This window comes from Phocoena sinus, chromosome 3 (assembly GCF_008692025.1).
Source record: "Phocoena sinus isolate mPhoSin1 chromosome 3, mPhoSin1.pri, whole genome shotgun sequence".
NCBI lineage: Eukaryota > Metazoa > Chordata > Mammalia > Artiodactyla > Phocoenidae > Phocoena > Phocoena sinus.
In genome coordinates, this window is record NC_045765.1 from 54,603,532 (window position 1) to 54,626,158 (window position 22,627).

General features: G+C 48.3%; 3 protein-coding genes across 3 annotated transcripts; 2 read left to right on the plus strand and 1 right to left on the minus strand.

Moving 5' to 3' along the window:
- Window positions 1–36: 36 nt before the first annotated feature.
- On the plus strand, window positions 37–13,500 carry HARS1 (histidyl-tRNA synthetase 1). Its single transcript, XM_032625353.1, has 13 exons — window positions 37–197; window positions 477–566; window positions 5,608–5,727; window positions 7,918–8,013; window positions 8,654–8,779; window positions 9,410–9,517; window positions 9,669–9,767; window positions 9,997–10,090; window positions 10,316–10,443; window positions 10,536–10,778; window positions 12,024–12,140; window positions 12,341–12,487; window positions 12,887–13,500. Exons 1-13 carry the CDS (start codon window positions 108–110, stop codon window positions 12,956–12,958), a joined length of 1,530 nt encoding a protein of 509 aa, XP_032481244.1. The 5' UTR covers window positions 37–107; the 3' UTR covers window positions 12,959–13,500.
- Window positions 13,501–13,644: 144 nt separating this feature from the next.
- Window positions 13,645–16,623, plus strand: DND1 (DND microRNA-mediated repression inhibitor 1). The gene is given in 5 exon segments (XM_032625355.1): window positions 13,645–13,938; window positions 14,042–14,159; window positions 14,544–15,005; window positions 15,683–16,075; window positions 16,078–16,623. Coding segments are annotated over 5 exon segments (1,062 nt in total). The 5' UTR covers window positions 13,645–13,914; the 3' UTR covers window positions 16,143–16,623.
- WDR55 (WD repeat domain 55) lies at window positions 16,469–21,977 on the minus strand. Its single transcript, XM_032625354.1, has 7 exons — window positions 21,692–21,977; window positions 18,164–18,264; window positions 17,983–18,070; window positions 17,699–17,878; window positions 17,503–17,602; window positions 17,244–17,413; window positions 16,469–17,162 (listed from the first exon to the last, which is right to left on the minus strand). The coding sequence occupies exons 1-7, from the start codon at window positions 21,880–21,882 to the stop codon at window positions 16,844–16,846; spliced, it is 1,149 nt and encodes a 382-aa protein (XP_032481245.1). The 5' UTR covers window positions 21,883–21,977; the 3' UTR covers window positions 16,469–16,843.
- Between the last annotated feature and the right edge of the window lie 650 nt (window positions 21,978–22,627).

The window sequence follows — 22,627 nt, forward strand, 5'->3', positions numbered from 1 at the left end:
CTTTCTAGGCGTGCGGGCCCTCGACTCGATAGCCGGAAGTCATCCGAGCTGAAGCTGTGGCCCACACAACCTATCTAGACAGTAGTCAGCTCCAGTTGGCAGCCAGTATGGCAGATCGTGCGACGCTGGAGGATCTGGTGCGACTTCAGGGAGAGCGCGTGCGGGCCCTTAAGCAGCAGAAGGCCAGCGCCGAGCAGGTATGACCCAGGAGGCAGGAGAGGGGACAAAGGAAGGCCTGGGAGAACAGAGCGGGGAGTGGTCTGCACAGAGGATGGGGATGTGGAAGAAAGGACTGGACTTGTAGGTAGGAGGACGGGCTGGGTGGGGAGGTAGCTGCGGTAGGACCCGAGAGAAGCAGAGCTAGGCTTGGGAGAGAGATATGCCCCACATCCTGCTGAGGGAGGGATACTGAATGAATGACGGAAGAGGGAGGGGGTGGCAGATGTGGTAGCCCAGCGCCTACTTTCCCTCCACAGATCGAGGAGGAGGTGGCAAAACTACTGAAACTGAAGGCACAACTGGGCCCTGATGAAGGGAAACAGAAGTTTGTGCTCAAAACCCCCAAGGTAAATATTCCTTTAGGGAGCCTCTGAGACGGTCCCTAATTCCACTCACAAGGACGCATATATGCCTGCTTCTCTGAATCAGGTCATTGAGGAGGATCTGAAATCCTGCAGAGGAAACAACAGTTGGTTGTAGGCGCCAGGCTGGATTGGACTCTGAGTCATTCTGGGATGGCAAAGTGATGGCAGAAGCTAGGCCACCTGGGTGCTTAGGGGAGTCTACCTGCTACTGCTACTCCTTCTTTCATTCAGTAAATATTTACTGAGTGCTTACTGTGTGCCTAGCACTGTACAAAGCAGTGAGTGTACCATGGTGAACAATATAGCCTGCCCTCAGGGAGCTTACATTCTAATGAAGGAAACAGACTTAGGAGAAATAATCCCACACATGGATATGTAACTACAAATTGTGTTAAGTGATGTAAAGAAGTAAAAAGGATGCTCTGAGAAAAATAAGGGAGAACTGGGAAGTCTGAAGAAGTGATAGACTAGCTGACCTAATAGATGAGTGGAAGACAGCCGGGTGAAGAGTGTGAGGAAGAGTCCAGGTAGGGTATGGAAATCCTGAAGTGAGAAAGAACCTTGGTAGTTTCCAGGAACTATAAAAAGACCTTTATGACCAGAACCAAATAGAGAAGGAGAGTAGAATGGAATGAAGTTGGAGATTCCTAGCTCAACCACCATTATTTCAGTTCAGATGCCACTTTCTGTAAGTTCTATAAACTGAACTATTTACCTATCATCTGGGTTCCCTTGGCACTTCATAAGTATCTCTGTTATTGCATTTATTGCTGACTTTTCATTATTCACATGGTTTATTTAACCTGAGAGTCTGGGACTAAATAGGTATTCAATGAATGTATGTGAAATTTAATTCCAAAGTAGAGGGGAGATGATCTGTCTTCTTTATGTTGAGATGTCACTGTTTAAGAGTAATTCTTTGGGCTCCTAAAATCATTGAGCTATTCCTTTCTACATATAACTCATTTCAAAGGTTAAAGAGGGGCTTCCCTGGTGGCTCAGTGGTTGAGAGTCCGCCTGCCGATGCAGGGCACACGGGTTCATGCCCTGGTCTGGGAAGATCCCACATGCCGCGGAGCGGCTGGGCCCGTGAGCCATGGCCGCTGAGCCTGTGTGTCCGGAGCCTGTGCTCCGCAACGGGAGAGGCCACAACAGTGAGAGGCCCGTGTACTGCAAAAAAAAAAAAAAAAAAAAGTTAAAGAGATGGTGTAAAACCCCAAGGCAGTGACCATCAATAGTTATTCAAACTATTGGGTGAAAAGATTAATGGCGATTTATGATAGATCAGGCTGACCTCAGCTAAACCCAGTGATCAATCTTAGCATCACTAAAAGTAGGACAACCAGACATTATATTCCTCTTGATGTGATGCAATAAGAAGTACACAGCACCACCTATGAAGTATTCTTGCCAAGAAGAATTGTACCTGAATCTAATCAGTCTTCAGACTTAACTACCAGTTTACCTAACTACCAGTTTACTGGAAATATGGGAAATGGAGGAACATGTTAAATGACCACATTGAATATACAGTTAACCAAATCTAGAATGAGAAAAAGTCTTTCAGAAAAATGACTCAGTTTCCTCAACAAATAAAGGACATTTTTTTTTAAAAAAGGAAAGGAAACTGTTGCAGATTAAATAGACATGAGACATATCAACCAAGTACAAGTTATGAACTTATTAAGAATCTGATTTAAACAGTCAACCATAAAAAGATATTATTGTGGCAGTTGGGGGTAATTAAACATGGCTTGGGCACTAGGTAAAGGGCTGCTGTTAAGTTGTATTGGTTGTAAAGAAGGTATTGTAGTGTTTTGTTTTTTAATCCTTATATGTTAGACAATTATACTTAAATATTTATGGATGAAAGTATATGATATCTGGGATTACCTTAAAATACTGCAGGAAAAAAAAATATTGGGGCTTAGATAAAATAAGAATAGCAGATGTTGATAGTTGTTGAAGGTAGGTAATAAACACAAGGTGGGGTGGTCCAGTGTTCTATTCTCTATAATGTGTGTTGGAAAATTTCCATAATTTAATGTTAAAAGAAAATGAGATACAGCAGAAACTAACACCACACTGTAAAGCAATTATACTCCAATAAAGATGTTTTAAAAAAAAAAACAAGAAAATGAGAATATACTGGAGAGTTAATATCCACTTAGTTTGTTGAAATACATTTCTTGACACGTGATTCATAATTAACAGAAAACTCAGTATTATGGGGAAAGGACTTTTTCAAGGGACCTTCCTGGTCAAAATTATTTTCATAATGTCATTTGCCTTTTTCACTTCGTTTGCGACGAAGGTGCAAAAGCAGTGGTGTGTAGAACTGCTGGTGTCTTAGCACAAATTAAGATGTTGGCACTGAGCTGTACTAATAAACATTATGTTCTTTACTGTCGTGAACTCACAGTAAAAAAAAAGATTCAGTTTCACTTAAGAATGTCCTTGATAAAACAGTAAAAATTATTAATTTTATTGAATATCGACCCTTGAGTACACTGTTTTTTAATATTCTGTATGATGAAATGGAAAGCACAGATAAAGCACTTCTGCTGCATTCCAAAGTAGGAAAAATGCTGTGCCATGTGTGAACTGTAGGCTGAACTAGCTACTTTTTTCATGGAAAACCTTTTTTATTTGAAAGAAAAACTGAAAGATAAACTATTGTGTTAAAGATTTGGATATTTGGCAGACATTTTCACAAAACTGAACAAAGCGAGCCTTGTCACCTCAAGGAAAACATTCAACAGTATTTGTTGCCAGTGATAAAATTCAAGTGTTCAAGTCAGTGTTAGAACTTGTATTTTCCACCATGAGCTTGACAGGTTCTCAATACTTGAAGACTTTCCTGATGAGATCTATGGTGACATGAACAAATATGGTTTTTTGATATTGTATAATGAGGCATATCAACATTTGGAAGATCTGTGTAACTGTTATCAAAGAACAAATATTTTCTAAATGACCAATGCATGATGTTATAAAATTGTGCCTGCGTAGAATATCCAAAGTACAAGATAGAGTAACAGATATTTTTTAAATTGTACTAAAATATACATAACATAAAATTTGCCATTTCAACCATTTTTAGGTGTACAGTTCAGTGGCATTAAGTACATTCATATTGCTGTGCAACCATAACCACTATTCATCCCCCATAACTTTTTCATCATACCAAACTGAAATTCTTTACCCATTAAACAGTAACACCCCATTCTACCCTCCCTTCAGCCCCTGGTAACCATCGTTCTACTTTCTGTCTCTGTGAATTCTGGGTACCTTATAATAGATTTTAATGTAACAATGTGAAAAGTTCATTGATGTACTTTCAGATTCCACATTGCAAACCAATCCTTAAGAAGCTCTCCTTCTGGATTTTGGTGTAGTTTAAGAAGAATATCTACAATTAGCTGAAAAGTTTATTAAAAATATTCCTCCTTTTACAATTACACATCTCTGTAAGGCTAGATTTTCTTTATATATTCAACCAGAACAACATATCACAACAGAATTGAATGCAAAAAGCATATATGAAAATTCAGCTGTCTTCTATTAACCCAGGCATTAAAGATTGCAAAAATGTAAATCAGTGCCACTCTTCTCACCAGATGTTTTTGTTTTGGAAAGTAGTTACATTTTTCCTAAAATGTTATTTATGTTAACATGTAGTGGATTTTCTTTTTGTTAAGTGAATTAATATTTTTAAATGTTTGCAGTTTTAATTTATAATACGATAAATATTGATAGGTATAATCCACCTTGGGGTCCTTAGTAAATAGTAAGAGTGTAAAGGGGTCCTGAGACCAGAGAGGTCCTACTTGTGAGTAGCATATAAAAGCCCATACTAGAAGCTCTGACCTGGAAGAACAGAGTTCTAGTACCGACTGCCAGGAACTAGCTGAATGGCCTTAAGTAATGACTTAACTTCTCAACACATTCAAATTCATTAACTTAGCCCTTGTCATAGGGCTATCAGAAAAAAATTAAAGAAAAAAATAGTGGAGACTTCCCTGGTGGTGCAGTGGTTAAGAATCCACCTGCCAAAGCAGGGGACACGGGTTTGAGCCCTGGTCTAGGAAGATCCTACATGCTGCGGAGCAACTAAGCCTGCATGCCACAACTACTGAGTCTGTGCTCTAGAGCCCGCGAGCCACAACTACTGAGCCTGCGTGCTACAACTACTGAAGCCCGCGCACCTAGAGCCCATGCTCTACAACAAGAGAAGCCACCACAATGAGAAGCCGGCACACCGCAACGAAGAGTAGCCCCTGCTCGCCACAACTAGAGAAAGCCCGCACGCAGCAACGAAGACCCAATGCAGCCAAAAATAAATAAATGTAAAAAAAAAAAAAAGAGGGCTTCCCTGGTGGCGCAGTGGTTGAGAGTCCGCCTGCCGATGCAGGGGACACGGGTTCGTGCCCCAGTCCGGGAAGATCCCACATGCTGCGGAGCGGCTGGGCCCGTGAGCCATAGCCGCTGAACCTGCACGTCTGGAGCCTGTGCTCCACAACGGGAGAGGCCACGACAGTGAGAGGCCCGCGTACCGCCAAAAAAAAAAAGAAAGAAAGAAAAAATAGTGTTTATTAGGATTTCCTTTTAAGGTATGTTGGGAGAGAATGTTACTTGTAAAATTTGGAATTCGATTCATTAAGCCAGTTTGAGTTGGTTATATGCCTGTCATCAGGTAGATGTTTTCTATTAGGCAGGGGAATGTTCTGTTTCCCAGAAAATGAGTTTAGGAAAATTTCTCAGAGAACAGAGTTCCAAGAATTCTAGAAGACAGAACCAAGCTAAAAAGGGGTTGGAATTTAGAAGGGTGAGAGCAAATGGGTGTGGTAATTAATAGGGAATTGTTTGTACTTGTTTTACAGCTCAGTGACCTGTAGGAAAACCTAAGTTTGGGGCAGGTTTTCATTCGCCATCATTGAAGTCATGCTTTTATATTTCTAGACCTTACTGTTCTTTGTTTTTAAACCCCATCCCTGGTTCTCTGGCTGATTTTGACTCCAAGGGCACAAGAGACTACAGTCCCCGGCAGATGGCAGTTCGGGAGAAGGTGTTTGATGTAATCATCAGCTGTTTCAAGCGCCACGGTGCAGAAGTAATTGATACACCTGTGTTTGAACTAAAGGTGAGGGGTGGATGAGGAGAAATTGCCTGGTGGAATAATGGGTATACAAACAACAAAGAGGATGGCAAGAGAGTGAGGCCCAAAGGTCTCTCTTGTTGCAGACAAAGGTTGGCATTTTCTCCATGAGAAGGGGGACAGGACTGGCATAGAGAAAGAGGCCCTGCTTTTTATTTACCTTGGTTGTGGCCGGCAGCATCCAAAAGAGAGCCCTTCTCAGGGGTGGAAGTTGTTATGGCTCATGGCTACATTAAATTCCATGGCACCTGTACTTGAGATGTTTCCTAGATACATGTAAATCGAACATATAAAGGATAAATATGCAACCAGTCTCCTATTGATGGACCCTGAGGTTGTTTCTAGTTCTTTGCTATTAAAAAACAGTTCTTTGCATCCCTCCCTGCTTAAAACCCAGTAACTCCCAATGCATTTATAATAAAATCCAAACTCTTTACTCAGGCTTACAAGGCCCTACATGATGTGGCAACTGCCTACATTTCCCACCTCATCTCATGCGCTTCTTCCCCTTGCCCACTGTGCTACCATGGTCTTTTTCTATTCCTGGAACATACTAAATATGTTTCTATCTTCAAGCCTTTGTTCTTGCTCTTCCCTCTTGCTGAACTTCCTTTTTCTCTAGCTCTCTGCATGACTTTAATTCCAGAGTAAATTAGACATAACAGATTTTAATTTCAGATTTCAACTAAAATGCCATTCCTCAAATACTCCTCTCCAACTGCCTTGTCTAAAGCAGCCCTTGTCTATCACATTGACCTATTTTATTTCCGTTAAAGAAGCTATCACTATCAAAAGTTATGTTAATTTGTTCCCTTGCATTAATGTACTGCCTGTCTCTTTTCATTACTATAGAAGACCCATGAGGGCATGGACTGCCTTTGTTCACTGATGTATACACAGGGCTTAGAACAATGTCTGGTACTAGTGGGCATTTATTTGCAGGGTAAATTCACAGAAGTAGAATTTCTGGGTCAAATGGTTGTACTCATTCCTATTTCTACCAACTATATTAGTTTGCTAGTGTTCCCATATCAAAATACCATAGACTGGGTGTCTTAAAGAACAGAAATTTATTGTCTGGAGGCTAGAAGTCCAAGATAAGCTGTCAGCAGGGTTGGTTTCTTCTGAGGGTCATGAGGGAAGGATCTGCTTATGGCCTCTCTCACTGGATTTTAGATGGTGTCTTTTCCCTATGTCTTCACATCATCTTCCCTCCTCTGTGTCCAAATTTCCTCTTTTTATAAGGACATGAGTTATATTGGATTAAGACTCATCCTAATGACCTCATTTTACCTTAATTACTTCTTTAAAGACCCTGTCTCCGAATAGAGTTACAATCTGAGGTTACGGGGGCCAGGTGGGTGCAGGGAATAGGGCTTCAATATATGAATTTCGAGGGGACACAATTCAGGCCATAATACCAACCACTGTATTCTCTGGCCATAACACCAACCATTGTATGAGTATTTCTATTTTCTACACACTGGGAATTTTCAGGTTTTTTGAATTTTGCCAGTCTGGTAGTGAAATATGTTATCTTGTTGAAGACATCACAGGGCAAGGACTCTCAGTTTTGGCTTTTGACAGTGTTCAAATCTCAGGCCGTCATAAAAACATTTACCTTTGTTGATCTAATGACCCACTCCTAGGCATTTATACTCCAAAAAAATATTCAAAACAAAAAACTGTGTACCCAAATATATTTATTGAAATGCTATGGAATTTTTTTTCAATTGGAATAACCTAAACATCTATCAGTGTAACACTAGGTAGGAAGGAAATAGCTTCTTCTCACTAGAATATTATGCAGCTTTTTTTTTTTTTTGGCCATGCCGCACGGCTTGCGGGATCATAATTCCCCAACCGGGGATTAAACCCAGGCCCTCGGCAGTGAGCGCGCAGTCCTAACCACTAGTCCGCCAGGGAACTCCCAATGCAGCTTTTAAAAACAATACTTCAGCTCTGTCACAAAATGGAAATGTGATAAGCAGAAAACCAAATTGGTATTTCCTTGATTATAACTACATCAAATAAGGAAACATTGGGAGAGAGAACAGAGGAAATGTAGATAAGTTGAAATCAGTCATAGTTAGAATGGTGGGTTTTTGTTTTTAAAAATTCCTTTCAAATTGTTATATTTATCATTATGGTCACATTTCTTTATGTTTTCTCCAGGAAACACTGACTGGAAAGTATGGGGAAGACTCTAAGCTTATCTATGACCTGAAGGACCAAGGTGGGGAGCTGCTGTCTCTTCGCTATGACCTCACTGTATCTTTTTAAACTTTGGATGCATTGGCCCTTACTGGGCTGGGGCTTTTTCTAGCCTCAAGTTTGGGGGCAGCTAGACATAGGTGGGATCAAATATAATGCATCTTGCAGTCAGGGAAGTTATTTCTCTAAACCAGGAGCTGGGCTTTGGCTAAACAGAGCATAGCTAGCCTTTGAAGGCTTCTGAATCCTGAGTGAGACCTCAGCTTTATGTCAGGGTCCAGTTCTGACTCTGCCAACAATCCCCTGGATTCAGAATATGTCTCCCTTGCCCTGGCTGGTGGACAGAGTTCTCCCTAATTGACCAACAGCACGTTTCCTTTATCTCCAAGCTATATCAGAGAATCATCTGCTTAGAGATCCCTACTTGGGGCCCTTTTTCTGCTCCCTGGCCAATCTGCCCACCCCCATGCTGTGCTCAGCATGGCCCAAAAAGAAAAGAGCCTTAATATTTTATGAGACTTCAGCTGCCCTGTATGGTAACAAAGTTGATTCTTGCTGATGTTCAGAAATGCTGTTAATCTTACAGATGGTGGTTTTACCCACACAGGGTGCGGTTAGACCCCAGCTTCTGTTGGTGATGATAATCAACTTCCAGACTCTGAAAGGTGGGGCTTTCCCCTTAACTCTTTGTCATCAGGTTCCTTTTGCTCGGTATTTGGCAATGAATAAACTGACCAACATTAAACGCTACCACATAGCAAAAGTGTATCGGCGGGATAACCCAGCCATGACCCGAGGCCGATATCGGGAATTCTACCAGTGTGTGAGTATGGGGGCAGGATGGGTAAGGAGGCCCTCCCTTGAGCCAGTAGAATCTATTGAGTACTTATGGTGTCCTGAAAAATCTAGATGCCCCAGATAATGCTAACCCTAAGATTTCTTTAGTATTTTCATATACAGGACAGGGATTATGCTCCTCATTTTATCTGAGGAAACTTGAGGCTCAGCAAGATGAAGAGATCATAGGGATAAGAAAGGCAAAGTTAGGACTAGAACTCTTGGTCCAGTGCTTTTTATATTAAACCACAGTGATAGGATCAGAGCAAAGGATTAGGAAACTGGATTTGAGGTACTGTCGCACAGACTGGTGGCACAGCTTCTGAATGAATAAAGGACTAAGGCCGTATAATTGCTCCCACAACAGTGGAAGGAAATAAGGAAAAATAGATGAGTGAGATAATGAAGGAATAGCCCTGTGGATGGGAAGAAAACCAGGACTGGTAAGAGACCCAGGAATACTGGGGTTTTGCTCTGGGCTGACAGTCAGATGGAGAATGAAGAATGTGGTCTGCGCATGAGTGCAAAGAGGCCTCCTTCATAGAAAGCAGAGCTCCCAGGAGGCCTCCCTCAAGGTTAAACCCCTGAGGACCTCTAGCTAGCCCTCTCCCTACAGGATTTTGACATTGCTGGGCAATTTGACCCCATGATTCCTGATGCAGAGTGCCTGAAGATAATGTGTGAGATCCTGAGTTCACTCCAGATAGGCGACTTCCTGGTCAAGGTCAGAGCTGAATGGGGCTGGGAGGGCAAAGCTGGGCCTGGCCTCTCACAGGAGAAGGTCCTTGTGCAGAGGAACCAGTAGCCTAAGTGTCCAAGGCTATCGAGGGTCATGTAAGGAGATCCTCTTCTCACTATGCCTTGGGTCGCTGCAGGTGAATGATCGGCGCATCCTAGATGGGACGTTTGCCGTCTGTGGTGTTCCTGACAGCAAGTTCCGCACCATCTGCTCCTCAGTGGACAAGCTGGACAAGGTAATGACCCAAACACCTGACTCTTCTTTTCCCAGATCCCACCCTGCCCTGAGAAATGGAAAAGATTAGGAGAGAGAGGGCCCTGCTTCTATGCCCACAGAGGAAGATTAGCCCCAGGATATAGGTTGACGGGCAGCTTCTGCTTAAGACCACACCCTGAGAAGGGCTCACACTTGCTCTGCACTGGGGAAGCTGCCCAGGGTTCCCTGACTGGTATCTGTCTGCTCAGGTGTCCTGGGAGGAAGTAAAGAGTGAGATGGTGGGAGAGAAGGGCCTGGCACCTGAGGTGGCTGACCGCATTGGGGACTACGTCCAGCAGCATGGTGAGAAACAAACCCTGCCTCCCCGGCAGCCATCCCACTGCCCTCAAGCAAAAGCCAAACTCCTCCGTGTGTGTGCGTGTGTGTGCGCGCACGCGCACTGGAGACAGAGGGAAAGGGAATGCATGTGTGTGTATGCACACATGCATACATGTGTAATCCAGAGGAAAAGGTAAAGCCCTTATCTTTTTCTTCTTGTCAGTCTGGCTCACAAATCTGTCTCCCCAGGTGGGGTATCCCTGGTGGAACAGCTGCTCCAGGATCCTAAATTGTCCCAAAACAAGCAGGCCTTGGAGGGCCTAGGAGACCTGAAGCTGCTCTTTGAGTATCTGACCTTGTTTGGCATTGCTGACAAGGTGAGTCAGGTTGGGATGGGAGCCTTAGCTGAGCTCCGGGGCTGGAGGCCTTTGATCCTCATCTGCTGCTGACCATGTTCTTATCCCTCCAGATCTCCTTCGACCTGAGCCTGGCTCGAGGGCTGGACTACTATACCGGGGTGATCTTTGAGGCGGTGCTGCTACAGCCCCCAGCCCAGGCAGGGGAAGAGCCCCTGGGTGTGGGCAGTGTGGCGGCTGGAGGACGCTATGATGGGCTGGTGGGCATGTTTGACCCCAAAGGGCGCAAGGTGCCATGCGTGGGGCTCAGCATTGGGGTAGAGCGGATCTTCTCCATTGTGGAGCAGAGGCTGGAGGTAGGTCTTGGGGCTGGGTGGAAGACATTCTGGGCAGATGGTGGCACCTGAGCTATCTTCTTTGATCTCTAAGGGAGCAATTAGTACTGCATTGGGCAAGTTGCATCTTTGCAAAGAAATGGAGAGAAGACTGTTGCTGTCCTTCAGACTCCCACCCCATTATAGGCCAGCTTGACGGATCTTTGATCATTCTTTCTTCACAAAATCCTTTGCTCCCTACTTCCTTCAGAGCTGTCAGGAATCTATGCCAGTATATCCAAAGACCTGGATCTTCCTCATAATACAGAACACTTAATACTTTACTACTCTGTGCTAGGCACTGTGCTTAGTGTTTTTCACGCATTGTCTAATAAAACTCTTAAACAACCCTCTGAGGGTAGCTACTTTCATTATTTACATTTCTCAGGCAAGGGAACTGAAGATAATAGATCAAATAATTTGCCCGAGGTTTAAGTGGCAGAGTCAGAATTCGGATGCAGGCAGTCCAACTCCAAAGTCTTGCTCCCAACCACTCTGCGATATTGTCTCTAAGTGGGAAGCGTGTATCTGAGGCTGTGGGATCCCTCAGATGGCTATCCTGACTCTCTAGCACCTAGAGTAACATGAAGGAAGCCCTTCTTGGCCTCAAGCCCACCTTTGTTGCTACTGCTCTTAAGTGGCTGGTTGCCTTTCATCCCTTGGGTAATGCTCTGGCAATAACCTTCCCACTGCTCCCACCCTTTTCTCTAGAGTGGAACCCACTGGTGTTTTCCAACTGAGGTCACAGTTCCAGTAGGCATCTTGTGTTGTAAGAACAATGGGAATAGTTTTCCAGAAAAAGAGACAGCAGCAGCATTCTTTCTCCCCTCCATCCACACCCCGACCCAAGTCGTGCCCTATGGCTGACGCATAAGAGACACAGTCTCCTTGTGGGAACTAGGACTGCCAGGGGTGATTGGATTGCCTGGGTGAGCTCAGAATATCACTTATGATGCATAAGGTTCTAGATGGAGATAAGCTTGAAGTTACTGTACATAAGCTACCTTTGCCCTCCATTATTAATTCTGGCAAGTCATATGTACAAGCCAGTCAGTTCATTTCTTATTCTTCTAAGAGCTACTTTTTGCCCAATTGCTAGATGAGAAGACTAGCCTGCCCTGGTGGAGTTGGGCTTGGTCTCAGACTCCTGACAAGAGCCTGCTCTGTTTGCTCTTTGAAGGTGTTGTAAAGGGTAGCCCAGTTCTTTCTTAACTGCTTCTTCCCTAGGCCTTGAAGGAGAAGGTACGGACCACAGAAACACAGGTGCTTGTGGCATCTGCACAGAAGAAGCTGCTGGAGGAGAGACTGAAGCTCATCTCAGAGTTATGGGATGCTGGGATCAAGGTAGAGGAGGCAAGCCCCAGGGTGGCAGCAAATTTGGGAGTGCTGGACACAAACGAAATAAAAGCTTATCCATAGTGGCCCTGCCATTACTGTGGCTTCTTGGGGTGAAGGTCAGAGAAAGGTGCCAACTTGGGCCCCAAGGAGATTGTCCCGGAGGACTGCAGAAGACAGCCTTCATCTCCTTCCCTGGTCCCCTGCAGGCAGAGCTGCTCTACAAGAAGAACCCCAAGTTACTGAACCAGCTGCAGTACTGTGAGGAGGCAGGCATCCCACTGGTGGCCATCATTGGTGAGCAAGAGCTCAAGGACGGGGTCATCAAGCTCCGCTCGGTGGCCAGCAGGGAAGAGGTAAGTAGGTGGACAGGAAGGCTGAGGGATGGGGAAGGCTGAGGGATGGGGAATGTATGCCATTTCGGCAGACCAAGGCCGAAAGTTACCGTACATAAGCTAGACCAAGGCCAAGTCCCATTCAAGACCTAAGCAAAAGCCTGGCATTCATATTAACGCCCAGTCCTAAAGGACTTAAGGGGGTAATATGTTACTATGGTCATGGTAGGGTAAAATCTCCATCCCCACACATACCCTGTGTCTCTCCACCTCCCCCAAGAAGCGCTGTCTCCCCTGAGGTGTTTGATTGGGTTCCTGCGCCCAGCTGAGCCAGGCCTGATGACTAGAAGAAGGCATGGGTGCTCAGAGAGCAGTGGAACACAAGATGCTCATACCACCTTGTTCCTCCATCCTGGCCAGGTGGACGTCCGAAGAGAAGACCTCGTGGAGGAAATCAGAAGGAAAACAAGCCAGCCCCTTTGCATCTGCTGAGTTGAACTATCAGAGGAAAGTGGGACTGGCACTATTTAAGGCTAAGACAAAACTCTGCATATGTACTTCAGCCGCTTTGCACGTTTCCTTCCCAACAGGAAGACCTGAAGAGTGGTCAGAACAGAGACTTTTTTATTTTTATTTTATTTTATTTTTTTTTTGCGGCACGCAGGCCTCTCACTGTTGTGGCCTCTCCCGTTGCGGCGGAGCACAGGCTCCGGACGCGCAGGCTCAACGGCCATGGCTCACGGGCCCAGCCGCTCCGCGGCATGTGGGATCTTCCCGGACCAGGGCACAAACCCGTGTCCCCTGCATCGGCAGGCGGACTCTCAACCACTGCGCCACGAGGGAAGCCCACTTTTTTATTTTTATTATGATTATTTTATTGGTAATCACTGGCAAAAATGGCCACCCAAAAATGGGTGGGCCACGGGGAACTGGCCCAAGATGGTCTCCTCGGCAGGGCCCTACAACCAGGTGGAGGGAACGCTTCCCACAACCAGCCGCCGCGGAAGGTCCAATAAAATGCCTCAACCACTGGAGCCTGCCTGTGTCACTACTGCCTAGCCCTGCCTTCCCTGTTAGAGCCGGGGCCTCCCACTGCGACCACTTCAGCGGTGGAAAATGGGGAGAGACACTTACAGTAGCTCCCACGGGCTATTCCGCAGGGGAAGGGCGCCCCTGACATTCTCGCCTCCACCCTCCATCCTGCAAGTTTGCGAGCCGTGTTTTAGGAGGTGGGGCTACCCGCAGACCCACCCACTAGGGTCTCTAGCTTTCACCTGAGGGTCCGAGGTTCCCGCGGCGCACGTGCGGCGGATACCCCCACCCCCTTGGTGGGCGGGGTCGTGCTCAGAGCCAATGAGAGCTTTGGGGGTGGAGGAGTAGGGAAGCTTCCAGAGGGGCAGATTGGGAGGAGGTTATAAAGGGGGTACGAGCGAGCCAGTGGAAGAGCAATGCAGTCCAAGCGGGAGTGTGAGGTAAGTGTTTGCCTACCAGGGGGTCGGCGAGCCCTGGACGTAACAGACGAGGTGGGGGTGGACGCGGCGACAAGGCATTCCAACCTGCCCTTTTCCCCCTCAGCTGTGGTGTGAGAGGGTGAATCCAGAGAACAAGGCGGCGCTGGAGGCGTGGGTCAGGGAGACGGGCATCCGCTTGGTGCAGGTGAACGGGCAGAGGAAGTATGGCGGGCCACCCCCAGGTACGGTAGTCCCAGCCCTACGCCTACGGGAGGGCTAAGGCTGCCTCGACGGCCACGAGCCGCCGCGTTCGGGGGAGGGAGGGGCCTACGCCGAGGCTCCACAGTCAGAAACTTGTAACTACCCCGTTACCCGGCCCCCAGATGATGAAACTCATCGTCTGTGGCTTCCCACCCACCCGCCCCCTCGAGGAAGGGAGCCAGTCTTAAGGTGCCAGCCCCGTTGGTAGCTCAGTCACCCAGTTACGCCAACGACCCGGGGCGTACGGGTGTTGTAACCATTTCACAGACGTTTGCACACATACTCCCTCCTGCGCTCGGTTCCTGGACCTCGACCCCGGAACCGTCCGGGTGGTTGACGGTGCCCCTCCCCACCCCCTTCCCCAGGATGGGTGGGCAGCCCGCCGCCGGCCGGGTCAGAAGTGTTTATCGGGCGGCTGCCCCAGGATGTGTACGAGCACCAGCTGATCCCACTGTTCCAGCGCGTGGGCCGCCTCTACGAGTTCCGCCTGATGATGACCTTCAGCGGCCTGAACCGCGGCTTCGCTTACGCCCGCTACAGCTCGCGACGCGGCGCCCAGGCCGCCATCGCCACGCTGCACAACCACCCGCTGCGGCCGTCCTGCCCGCTGCTCGTGTGCCGCAGCACCGAGAAGTGCGAGCTGAGTGTGGACGGCTTGCCGCCGGGCCTGAGCCGCCAAGCGCTGCTGCTCGCGCTGCAGCCGCTGGGGCCCGGCCTGCAGGAGGCGCTGCTGCTGCCCAGCCCCGGGCCGGCGCCCGCGCAGATCGCACTGCTCAAGTTCAGCTCGCACCGCGCCGCGGCCATGGCCAAAAAGGCCCTGGTGGAAGGTAGGGGTGGAGACTGCGGGGGGCCGCTGGTTGGGGCTAAATGCGTTCTACCCGGCACTTTACTTCAACACGTCAGCGTAGATCAGCATAGCGGGTTAAAGTCGCGAGACCTTAGGGTCAAACACACTTGAGTTTGAGACAGACTATCTGACCTCACGTTTTTAAATTTCCATCGGTGCTACCAGCTACCACTCACCTAAACTTCACACTTCACATACACTATCTCCTGACTTAACCCTCCACATTGCAGTGAAACACAGAACATTGTCCCTCTTTAGATAGGAGACTGTTTTAAGAAAAATTTACTTGCCCAAGGCAATCCAACTGAGCCTACCTTTTATCCACTGTAGAACCCGCTTCCTGAAGCTGAGAATTAAGCAGCATTTAGCACATTCTGTAGTTTTTGGCAAGTATTCATGGTAAAGGTTAGCTATTCTGATGGTTATGAGGTAGACAAAGCCTGCAATCAGCCAGTACTCCAAGGAAACTTAGAAGGTAGCAGTTATTGCACTCCCTTTGTAAGTAAACACAAAGAAGCCTAGAGAAGTTATTTAACTTGCCTGGTGTCACACCAGGAAATGGGGAGGCTACAAATTAAACAGGCTTGTGTGACTCCAGAGGACTCTGGTGCTTGGGCCCAGGGCTTAGACCCCGCCCTGTCTGCCTTTTTCCTGCAGGGCAGTCACACCTCTGTGGAGAACAGGTGGCCGTGGAGTGGCTTAAGCCAGACCTGAAGCAGCGACTCCGCCAGCAGCTCAAGTGTCCGTCTCTACAGTGCCTACAGCCAGAGGGCAGCCAAGTAGCCCTGGCCAGGGACAAGGGGCTGGAGTCCCAAGGGGCTCGGGCTGCCCTGCAGCTGCTATGCCAACGGATGAAGTTGGGCAGCCCACTGTTCCTCACCAAGTGTTTGGGCACAAGCTCTGCTGGCTGGCACCGATTCTGGTACCAGGTGGTGATCCCTGGGCATCCAGTGCCCTTCAGTGGCCTCATTTGGGTTGTGCTGGCCCCCAGTGGGCAGGATGGGCATGAGGTGGCCAAGGATGCTGTGTCTGCAAGGCTGCTGGAGGCACTAAGTCTGGGGCCAGCCTCCAGCGGTCTGCTGGGGCTGAGGCAGGAGGTACCATGGTTCAGCAGTGATCTAATCCTCTCCCCAGGCAGCCTGAATGAGTAGGCTGAGCCTGTGTCAGTCCCTGGCCCAGCAGGCCTGGGCAGCTGCTATCTGATCCCAAGAAGGGGAGGAGCATGGGCCCTGCCCTAGGCCTGACACAGCCTCCCAGCTGAGGCAGGGCCCACAGCACCTCGGGGCAGCTCAAGTTTGGCTAAGTTGTGGTGAGGGAGCTTCCCTTCTCCCTCCCAGCCTGGGGTTTAACCTGACCCCAGGGTTGTTCTCTGACACACAGTCGCACACACACCCCTCTCTCCTCCCACAGCTTAGCATGAATCTTTGCTTCTTATTTTCTTGATTTGTCTTTGTTGATGTTTTTATTTGGGGGCTGGCTGAGCCAAAGGGTCAGAAATCTGCCTTTGCCCCAACCACTTGGCATTCTGGTTTTGGTGTATGCGTAGTTTTGAGTTTTTCTATGCTGGTTGTATTTATATTAAACCCCTGGTTGGTTTACACCTGTGTCCGTGCTGTCTTGCGCCATCTGTGGGCTTGTCTTACAGTGGTGGAGTGAGCAGCTGCTACGGGGCAAGTGCTTCCCCACATCAGTGTGCCGATCCTGAGCATCTTCTTGTGCACAATAGGATATTTTAAATTCCCAGCCTCTCTAGGGATCCAGCCCAGAAAGCAAGACTCTTGTCTGCTGAGAACGCATCCTGAGATTCGGCTCATTCCCTCAGTCACTGTCATCCTCAGTCTCCTCCTCCTCCTGAGCTGTGGCGTCCTCTTCCTCCTCCCTCAGTCCTGCAAAGAAGTCATCCGTGCTCCAGGCCTTGCTGCTCAGCGCCCGTAGTGGCCTTCCCTTTTTCTTGCGCCGGCGGTAGTCATCCACCACCAAAGCCCGCACCTGGGCCATGTCCCAAAACTTGAGGCGCTGGTCATGGCCACTGCTGGCCAGGAAGCGGCCACAGTGGGAGAGGGCTAGCTTCTCCACAGGTTCCCCGGCATGTTGGCCCACACTGCCCACCACTCGGTTTGGCAGGATGTTGACAGCCCTGGACAGAAAGAAAAGTGTTTGGTATGGGCCGGTTAGGTCTGCCCTTCCTATGACTGGAGGGCCATCCGGCTTCTCTCACCTGATGACTCCATCAGTGGAGCCGGTACACAGCAGACTCTCAGTGACTGGAACCATGCAGTCAATGGACTCAGCTCGCAGGGCAAAGCGGTCACTTGTGGCCCCAAAGCCATCCCAGTTGAAGAGGTAGATGGTACCTTCACTGGAGCCACAGGCCACCTTCTTCCCACACTGCAGGGAAACAGGGCAAACCATGTTTGTGGAGCCACATCAAACCAAGTCCCTATCGCACACCCCCATCCTGCCCCACCCAGCTGTACTTTCATAAGTGTGACAGAGGTCAGGTCTCCAGACTGAGGCTCGGAGAGCAACTCGAACCGGCGTCGTCTGATGTTGAAGACACCAAGGCAGCCATCTCCGCTGTAGAGAGAGCAAAGCAGCAGGCTTGGCTGGAGGTACCCACCAAGGGAAACATTTAACACAGGGAAGGGAGGGGATGCAGCTTCAAGGCTGTACCTGGCTGTCAGCAGCAGCTTCTTGGCTGGGTCCAGAGCCATGTCAGCAATGTACTCCTCATGCTGCCGCATATCCATTAAGGGGCCCTCCTTCCGCTGGTCCCAGAGGCGGATGCCACCTGTGTCATCCCCAGTTGCCAGAACATTCTCATCCACCAGCAGCAGGCTGTTGATGGGGGCACTAGAGACACAGATACAGAACTTCTTTGAGCACCTTTGTCCCAGTAGGGATGTACCAATCAATCCTTACCCTTTTGTCTCAACACACAGTTGGCTTCCCCTTACCTGTGAGCCTTGGAAATGCGTCTTTGCAGTTGTCCCAGCTCCACATCTAGAAAATGGATGGCTTTGTCCTTGGACACAGTAACAAGCTCTGTGGGGAGGGAGGGGGAAATGCCCAGGTCATGGTGCTGTTCATTGCTCCCTTCCCACCACCACACTGCTGGCTGCCTTTCCTAATACTCACTCTGCCCATCTTCAGAGAAGACAACGGCTCGGCAGGACTTGAGGTGGTGACCTGAGGACCAGTGCTCCTTGGTTTCTCCCTCTTGGCAGGAGTAGGAAAAGCTGGGGAGAATGGAAGAAGAGTGAATGACTCCAGACCTCACCTGGGAGTATAGAGACCAACTAGCCAAACTTCCACCTACCTAGGAGTTCCTGCTTGTACACCTCCAAGCCCAAGGAGCTTACCATCCCATTTTCTTTTTTTTTAAATGAATAGGTATTTATATTATTATTTTCTTTAATATTTATTTATTTATTTTGTCTGTGCTGGGTCTTAGTTGCAGCACGCAGGATCTTCATTGCGGTATGCATGCAGAATCTGGTTCCCCGACTAGGGATTGAACCTGGCCCCCTGCATTGGGAGCGTGGAGTCTTACCCACTGGACCACGAGGGAAGTCCTCCATTTTCCCATCTTCAATGAGCTTCAAATGTGAGGTCTTTTTTTCATTCAATGTACATTTTTGTGACCTCACCCTACCCCTCTTCATCATCTTTGAAAGCCATAACCTGGGGAAAGATTAGGTCTGAATCACTCTGGAGGTCCAAAAATAGTTGATGACAGAACAGCCCAGAAGTTGGAAATGTAAAGATGAGTAAGACAGGGATATTACACTCCAGGTCTACAGGAGCTAAAGAAAGCCACAATTAATTATGGCACATTGGGCTTCCCTGGTGGTGCAGTGGTTAAGGATCTGCCTGCCAATGCAGGGGACACGGGTTCGAGCCCTGGTCTGGGAAGATCCCACATGCTGCGGAACAACTAAGCCCGTGCACCACAGCTACTGAGCCTGCGAGCCACAACTACTGAAGCCCATGCGCCTAGAGCCCATACTCCCAACAAGAAAAGCCACCGCAATGAGAAGCCTGCGCACCACAACGAAGAGTAGCCCCCGCTCGCCGCAACCAGAGAAAAGCCCGCGTGCAGCAACGATGACCCAACGCAGCCAAAAAAAAAAAAAAAAAAAATTACGGCACATTGTGAACATGTGTGGCGGAAGGATGGATGACAAGGGAGGTAGAGCAGAGAGGCACCAGCCTGTAAGCTCAGCTTTGGGGCAAGTACCTGTCAGAGATTATCCCTAGTGTCTGCCTCAGCAGATCTTCAAAAAGGGCTGAATGAATAAGTGCTTACTTGCTAGTTGAGTTCCAGGCAGAACTGGGTCTACTTATTGTTTGTTCTGTCCCAGTGCCTAGCATGAAAAAGCTGCTTAATAAACAAAGATTGAATGAATACTTTGGAAGGGAAGAGAGCCCTGGAAAGCTAACTAAGGTGATGACATGTGAGTTGGATCATCAAGAATAAGTAGTTCACCTGGCAGAGAACAAAGGGCAGATACTGGAGGCAGATGCTGATGTCTCTCCCACGAGGAATGAGGAGAGTTCAAGTGGGAAGAGAGAGGTATAGCTGAATCTAGTAAGATGGGCTGGACTAGGCTTGAGACAACCATGTAGGCCAGGCAGAAGTCTGAATTGAATCCTTTGGGAAAAAGGAACCTCTCTGCAATGGTCATGGGAAAAGTTTGAGGCCTCCAGAAGGCAGTGGCTGAAGGTAGAGAAGAGGAGACAAACAGAAGCCAGGGGTGTGTGTGAAGAAAAGTCCAGAGTGACTCCCAAGTGTCTGGCACTGTAAACATGGATAAAAGTAGTAAACCTCTCTGCAAGGTATGTATTATGGTTCCCATTTTCTTTCATCCTTCCTTCCCGCCTTGCCTTCCCTGCCTACCTGCCTTTCTCTCTCTTTCTCCCTCCCTCCCTCTCTTTTTTTTTTAATATAAATTTATTTATTTTATTTATCTTTGGCTGCATTGGGTCTTTGTTGCTGTGTGCGGCTTTCTCTAGCTGCGGCAAGCAGGGGCTATTCTTCGGTGCGGTGCGCGGGCTTCTCATTGCAGTGGCTTCTATTGTTGGGGAGGACGGGCTCTAAGCATGTGGGCTTCAGTAGTTGTGGCTCGCGGGCTCTAGAGCGCAGGCTCAGTAGTTGTGGCGCATGGGCTTAGTTGCTCCATGGCATGTGGGATCTTCCTGGGCCAGGGCTCGAACCTGTGTCCCCTGCATTGGTAGGCAGATTCTTAACCACTGTGCCACCAGGGAAGCCCCCCTCTCCCTCTCTTTCTCTTTTTCTCTCTCTCTCCCTTTCTCCCTCCCTCCCTCCCTCCCTTCCTTCTTTCCTCCCTCCTTCTTTCCCTCCATCCCTCCCTCCTTCCTCAGAGCCACAGGGCTTGCAGGATCTTAGCTCCTGGGGCCCTGACAGTGAAAGCGGGGCCCTGGCAGTGAAAGCACGGAGTCCTAACCATGGGACCGCCAGAGAATTCTTTACTGTTCCCATTTTCAAAGATGAAAATCAGAAATTAACTTGCCCAAGGCCATTGCAGCTAATGAGGGGTTTGGGGTTTAAATTCATTAAGTAAATCTGATAGCACAACTCTCCTGGTTAAGGCCTTCAATGGCTTTTCACTGCTTCTAGCCTACATCTTTTATTCAAAATCAAACGTGTATTGAGCACTAACCCTGGGCTAGAAGCAGGAGATAAAGTGGAGAACTAAAGAGACTACAGATTACACTCCAGAACATTGTTTTTCAGACTCTAGTCAGGACCCATTACTGAGCTGCAATCAGCATTTTCTGTGTGTGCCCACAATAACAACAGAATAAAATAAACCAGAAAATATTAGAGTGCATCACACATAATATAAAAGCTATTTTTACTGTGGGGCGAGGTCAAAAAAGTTTAAAAAACATTTTTTTAGTGGAGGAGACAGTGTTCAAATAATTATGCAAACGGATGTATGATTACACACCATTATGTAGTTTATGAGGAAAAGGTATCTGGTGCCAAGGCAGCATTTAACAGGTAATCTAATTTAGTCTGAGGCATGTTTGAAGAGTGAAGAGATGCTGGGGACTCTGAGACAATAGGTGCAAGTGAGGGAAATTCCAGGAAGAAGGAATAACATGTGCAAAGGAGCTGAGGCTTCAAGGTACGTTAAAAAGGTAACGATGAATAAGCACAGAAAACAAAATAAAGTGAGTAAGGGCCAGACGGTCAAAGCCCTGAAAGCCGGATTAAGGAATCTCAATTTAATTCTAAAAGCAAAGGTAAACTATTGAAGGGTTTTAATCAAGGAAGTGAGGTGGTTGGATTTGTGTTTTTGAAAGATCAATTAAAATGGGCAAGAAGCGAAAGCAGGGGGCCCAGTTGGTTCTGTTTCAGGATCAATACAATATTTCGGTGGGAAATAACAGTGTCCTGAACGCCTGCCTGTCCGGGCTCCGTCACGACTTTCCAGCCACTTTGTCTCTCAGTTCTTTCAATAGATTTGTGTGGTAACTTGCTTAAAGGCGAATGTTATTAAACGAATTGGACAAGACTGAGTCTTGTAAACTTAGTCTCCCTGTAACTTTCTCTCCTCATCCCAGCTCCATCGCTGCAGAGCTTCCAGACCGAGCAGCCCCACACCCACCACGCCCCCATCTCTGCCCCGCACTTACACGAACACGTCCCCGTCCACGTCCCCAGCCGCCAGAAGATCGCGGGCCGGATGGAACGCCAGTCCACTGGCCGGAGCGTCCAGCACGATATCTTCCGGAGTGTCCCGGATCCGGGCTGGGGCTTCCGTGGAGTCGGGGTCCTCCTCGTCTCTCCCATCCTCTACGGGCCTCTCCTCACATGTGCGGTCCATGAACCAGAGGATCCGAGCCGCGCAGCAATTGGTAAGTAAACCCAAGAACCAGTCACTCGGCGGGAGGAGTGGCCCAGGGAACCGCTTCCGGGGTAGGGGGCCAGGCAGGAAATGGCGTCAAGGCGTTCTCCGTAACCCGGAAAAGGCGGGGCCTGACTCAGCTGGTGGGAGGCACCGACCCGAGGAGCCCGGCCTCCTCATCCAGATACTTCCCAGTGTTGCAGCGGAGGAGGTTCCTGTGTCAGATAGACGGCGCATCCATCAGTCCCCTCCTTGGTCACTTCACGTAAAGTCGAGAACTGCGTTTAAGTTCTTTCCCCTTTTCCTGAGCGGTGCTGACAGTTTGGTAGTGTCTCCCGCAATCAGTAAAGGATGACTGACTGCCTGCCTTCGGGAGAGAAGAGCGGGACGCCAGTCGTTCATGGTTTGGTGAAAGACCAAGACAAGCGACAGCCAGTTTGGTCAGTAAGAGACAAAAGCCCACGCCGCGAGAATTTGACCTGCGGGGGTCGTAGACAGCAGGCAGTACGCGCACACACTTAAGCTGCAGCCCTCCATGCCGAACATCCTCGTGGCCAAAGCAACAGCGCCCCGCCCGTTCCTACCGTTTGGCTACAGACCCTCAGCGGGACTGGGCCAGCAGTGCTCAGTGCTGTCAAGGAGTTGCTGAAAAGGAAAAATGGGCACAACAGTTGACGTTCTGGACATCCCGGTTACCAAAGGTTCCACAAAGATGAGAGCACTG

Bases quoted from the DNA above. Each gene is read 5' to 3' on its own strand.
- HARS1 (XM_032625353.1), top strand. From the start codon at position 108: ATGGCAGATCGTGCGACGCTGGAGGATCTGGTGCGACTTCAGGGAGAG. The intron at 8,780-9,409 runs GTGAGTATGGGG...CTCTCCCTACAG, and splicing joins ATCGGGAATTCTACCAGTGT to GATTTTGACATTGCTGGGCA. The intron at 12,488-12,886 runs GTAAGTAGGTGG...CATCCTGGCCAG, and splicing joins CGGTGGCCAGCAGGGAAGAG to GTGGACGTCCGAAGAGAAGA.
- WDR55 (XM_032625354.1), bottom strand. From the start codon at position 21,882: ATGGACCGCACATGTGAGGAGAGGCCCGTAGAGGATGGGAGAGACGAG. The intron at 18,071-18,163 runs GTGAGTATTAGG...CCCTCCCCACAG, and splicing joins CTTCTCTGAAGATGGGCAGA to AGCTTGTTACTGTGTCCAAG. The intron at 17,163-17,243 runs GTGAGAGAAGCC...CTTTCTGTCCAG, and splicing joins TCCACTGATGGAGTCATCAG to GGCTGTCAACATCCTGCCAA.